The sequence below is a fragment of the Arachis ipaensis genome, chromosome B07, assembly GCF_000816755.2.
Source record: "Arachis ipaensis cultivar K30076 chromosome B07, Araip1.1, whole genome shotgun sequence".
Lineage (NCBI taxonomy): Eukaryota > Viridiplantae > Streptophyta > Magnoliopsida > Fabales > Fabaceae > Arachis > Arachis ipaensis.
The window spans coordinates 52,246,675-52,251,157 of record NC_029791.2 but is presented as its reverse complement, the minus strand read 5'-3'; the positions used below and the strand labels follow the sequence as shown (position 1 = coordinate 52,251,157).

Genomic DNA, 4,483 nt, shown 5'->3' with positions numbered 1-4,483 from the left:
CCTTGAGAAAAGTATGAACTATTATATATTGCTGGAAAGCCCTGGATGTCTACTTTCCAACGCAATTGGAAGCGCGCCATTTGGACTCTTGTAGCTCCAGAAATTCCATTCCGAGTGCAGAGAGGTCATAATCCAACAGCATCAGCAGTCCTTTTTCAGCCTGAATCAGATTTTTACTCAGCTCCCTCAATTTCAGCCAGAAAATACCTGAAATTACAAAAAAATATACAAACTCATAGTAAAGTCCAGAAATATGAATTTTTCCTAGAAACTAATGAAAATAAACTAAAAACTAACTAAAATATACTAAAAACTATATGAAATTAACCCCAAAAAGCGTATAAAATATCCGCTCATCACCAGGGATTAGAAAAGATTAACAATGATTAAGTAAATGGTAGTTTATATTAAGCATTTTTCTTTTCTTTGTTAAGCCCACTAACTGTTTGAGATTTTGTTTCACTAACTTTAACTTCACTCTAGCAATAGAGTGCCTTACTTGTATTGTTGGTTTGTGTGTGTTGTATGTCTGAAGCAAGGAGAAAAGTAGTCACTTCTTTTGATCCTGAAGACGAGAGAACCCTCCGAAGACTAAGAAGAGAAGCAAGAGAAAAGGGGATAATTGGTGAAGAGGATTTCAAAGGAGAAAACCAAGTCACGGAGGGCAATTTGCACAACCCTCCTGATGGAGTTGCTAACAACAATGGACCACCTAAAAGGGTGCTGGCCTCATACACTATCCCTGATCCAAGGCATTGTAGAAGCAGTATAGTCACTCCAAATGTCCATGCCAACAACTTTGAGTTGAAACCCCAACTCATCACTTTGGTACAGAACAATTGCTGCTATGGAGGGGGGCCTCTTGAAGATCCTAATAAACACTTATTTGTTTTTTTGAGGATATGTGATACGGTTAAGACAAATGGAGTACACCCAGACATCTACAAGTTGTTGTTATTCCCATTCTCTTTGAGGGATAAGGCAACTCAGTGGTTAGAGACATTCCCCAAAGAAAGCATCAACAATTGGAATGATCTTGTGAGCAAGTTTTTAGCCAAGTTCTACCCACCTCAAAGGATCATTAAGTTGAAGACAGAGGTCCAAACTTTCAGGCAAATGGAAGGGGAATCACTGTATGAAGCCTGGGAAAGATATAAGGCACTAATGAGAAGATGTCCACCTGACATGTTTAGTGACTGGGTTAAACTCCAAAACTTCTATGAAGGCTTAACTTTAGAAGCAAGGAGAGGATTAGACTACTCATCAAGAGGATCACTCAACATGATGAAGACTGCTGAAGAGGCTCAAGACCTCATTGAGGTTATTGCAAATAATCAATACTACTACTCATCAGAGAGGCATTATAACTCAACCCCAAAGAAGGGTATGATGGAGCTTGAAGGTGTTGATGCTATATTAGCACAAAACAAATTGATGCATCAACAAATCCAATAACAAATGGAAATGATGGCGAAGAAAATAGATGGTCTCCCATTAGCCTCAGTGAGCACAACAAGTCAACATTCAATTGAATGGGGCCAAGGTGAAGTAGGTAATGTTGAGCAGCAACAAGAACAAGTTCAATACATGCAGAATGCTTCAAATTCTTCTTAGAATGAATTCCATGGTAACACATACAACTCATCCTGGAGGAACCACCCCAACCTGAAGTGGGTGAGAATCAAAATCAATGGCAAAAGAACAACAACTCCAATCACTTCTGCAACACAAACAACCAAAATCATTCATCTAACAACACTAACCAATACAAGAAACCACAAAACACATATCAACCACCCCACAACAATTCACAAATTCACCAAAATAACTTCTCCACACCACCATTCAACTCATAAAATGCCCACTTCAATGCTTCTAACAACTTCCAGCCACAACAATCACACCCTATCATACCACCCATTGACCATCATGAAACCAGAATCTCAAGTCTTGAAGCAGCCTTGCAAGCCCTTACCCAAAACACACAGTCACTTGCCCAGACCACTCAAGGTTTAGCCAAGGGGCAGGAGACCTTGATCAAAGGACAAGAGATACATGAAGCAACCATGAGGAGCTTTGAACGGCAAGTGGGACAATTGGCCAAACAAGCTGAACAGCCAGCCAATGGTCTCCCAAGTGATACAATTTCCAACCCAAGAGAAGAGTGTAAAGCTGTGCAGTTAAGAAGTGGCAAAGTGGTGGGAAAAGATTCAAAGGACATCAATGAGGAAGCAATAAAGTCTGAAGAAGAGGAGAAGATAGACAACAGGAAGGATAAAATAGCATCAACCTCCAAGAAAGGCAATGTGACTTTGAAGCCACAACAAGAAGACAATAAAGAAGGTGTAAAGCCCTATGCACCCAAACTTCCTTACCCAACGAGGTTACACAAAGGAATAAGAGACCAACAATTCCCAAAATTCTTGAAAATCTTTAAGAAACTTGAAATCAACATTCTATTGGCCGAAGCTTTGGAGTAAATGCCATTGTATGCAAAGTTTCTTAAAGAATTGATCACCAAGAAGAGAAGCTGGCAGGAGAAAGAAACCGTGGTTCTTACTCAAGAGTGTAGTGCAATCATTCAAAAGGGACTTCCACCAAAACTCAAGGATCCAGGCAGCTTCCTCATACCATGAACAATTGGGAACATGGCCATTGATAAATCACTTTGTGACCTGGGAGCAAGCATCAACTTAATGCCCCCTACCATGTTGAAGAAATTGATGATAGAAGAGGTTAAACCTACAAGGATGTCACTCCAACTTGCTGACAGATCTCTCAAAATACCAAATGGAGTAGTGGAGAATCTCTTGGTGAAAGTAGGAAACTTCATATTCCCAACCGACTTTGTAGTCTTGGACATGGATGAGGAGGGGAGTAACTCGGTTAGTCTTGGTAGACCTTTTCTGGCCACTGCTAGAACAATCATTGATGTGGAGAAGGGGGAGATGATCTTCAGAGTACATGATGAGCAAATGGCCATAAATGTCTTCAAGGCAATGTAATACCCTACTGAGAAAGAGAATTGCATGAGGATTGATGTGGTGGATTCCTTGGTTGAGGAAATATTTGAAGCAAAGCATCAAGTGAATCAGGAGGAAACTCAAGACATACAAGAGCAAGAAGTGGAAGAGACACAAGCATCAGAGGAACCAACTGAAGTTAAGAAAGAAGGTGCACCACAACAAGAACTGAAACCTTTGCCCCCTCATCTTAAATATGCATTCCTTGGTGAGAAAGGATAATTTCCCAATGATCATCAATTCCACTTTGAATGGAGAAGAAGAAGAGAAGCTTCTTGTTGTACTAAGAGCTCACAAAGATGCATTGGGATGAACCACTGATGACTTGAAGGGCATAAGTCCTGCCATATGTATGCACAAAATTCTCTTGGAAGAGAATTCTAAACCAGTGGTACAACCTCAGAGAAGATTGAATCCCATAATGAAGGAGGTTGTTCAAAAGGAAGTGATGAAGCTATGTAAAGCTAGGATCATTTATCCCATCTCTGACAGTCCATGGGTGAGCCCAGTTCAAGTGGTACCCAAGAAAGGTGGCATGACTGTCATTGTCAATGAGAAGAATGAACTCATCCCACAAGAACAGTAACAGGGTGGAGAATGTGTATTGATTACAGGAGGTTGAATGATGCCATACGAAAGGATCACTTTCCTCTCCCTTTCATTGACCAAATGCTTGAAAGGCTAGCTGGCCATGCTTACTATTATTTTCTTGATGGATATTTTGGCTATAATCAAATAGTAGTTGACCCCATGGATCAAGAGAATACCTCCTTTACGTGTCCCTTTGGAGTCTTTGCATACAGAAGAATGCCATTTGGATTGTGTAATGTCCTAGCTACTTTTTAGAGATGCATGCTATCAATATTCTCAGACATGGTAGAAAAATTTATTGAAGTTTTTATGGATGGCTTCTCTGTTTTTGGTGATTCTTTCAATGCTTGCTTGCACCTTCTTACCCTAGTCTTGAAAAGGTGCCAAGAAACCAATTTGGTTTTGAACTGGGAGAAATGCCATTTCATGGTACCCGAAGGAATTGTTCTTGGCCACAAAATTTCAAGAAAAGGTATAGAGGTTGACAAGGCAAAAGTAGAGATTATAGAGAAACTTCCTTTGCCAACTAATGTGAAAGCTGTTAGAAGTTTTTTGGGACATGCTGGATTCTATCGAATATTCATTAAAGATATTTTCAAAATAGCAAAGCCACTCAGTAATTTACTGGTGGTGAACAACCCTTTTTCTTTTGATGAAGAATGTAAACATGCTATTGAGACTCTAAAAGCTAAGCTCACCACAACACCAATTATCACACCCCCAAGTTAGAAATTGCCTTTTGAACTCATGTGTGATGCAAGTGACCTTACAATTGGTACTGTGCTGGGGCAGAGGAAGGATAAGAAGCACCATGTCATCTACTATGCAAGCAAAGTATTGAATGAAGGTCAAAGAAATTACGCTACAAC

General features: G+C 40.0%; 1 protein-coding gene across 1 annotated transcript; it reads left to right on the top strand.

The window, feature by feature from the left end:
- Positions 2,649–3,005, top strand: LOC107607245. The gene has a single exon (XM_016309218.1). The coding sequence runs from the start codon at positions 2,649–2,651 to the stop codon at positions 3,003–3,005; it is 357 nt and encodes a 118-aa protein (XP_016164704.1).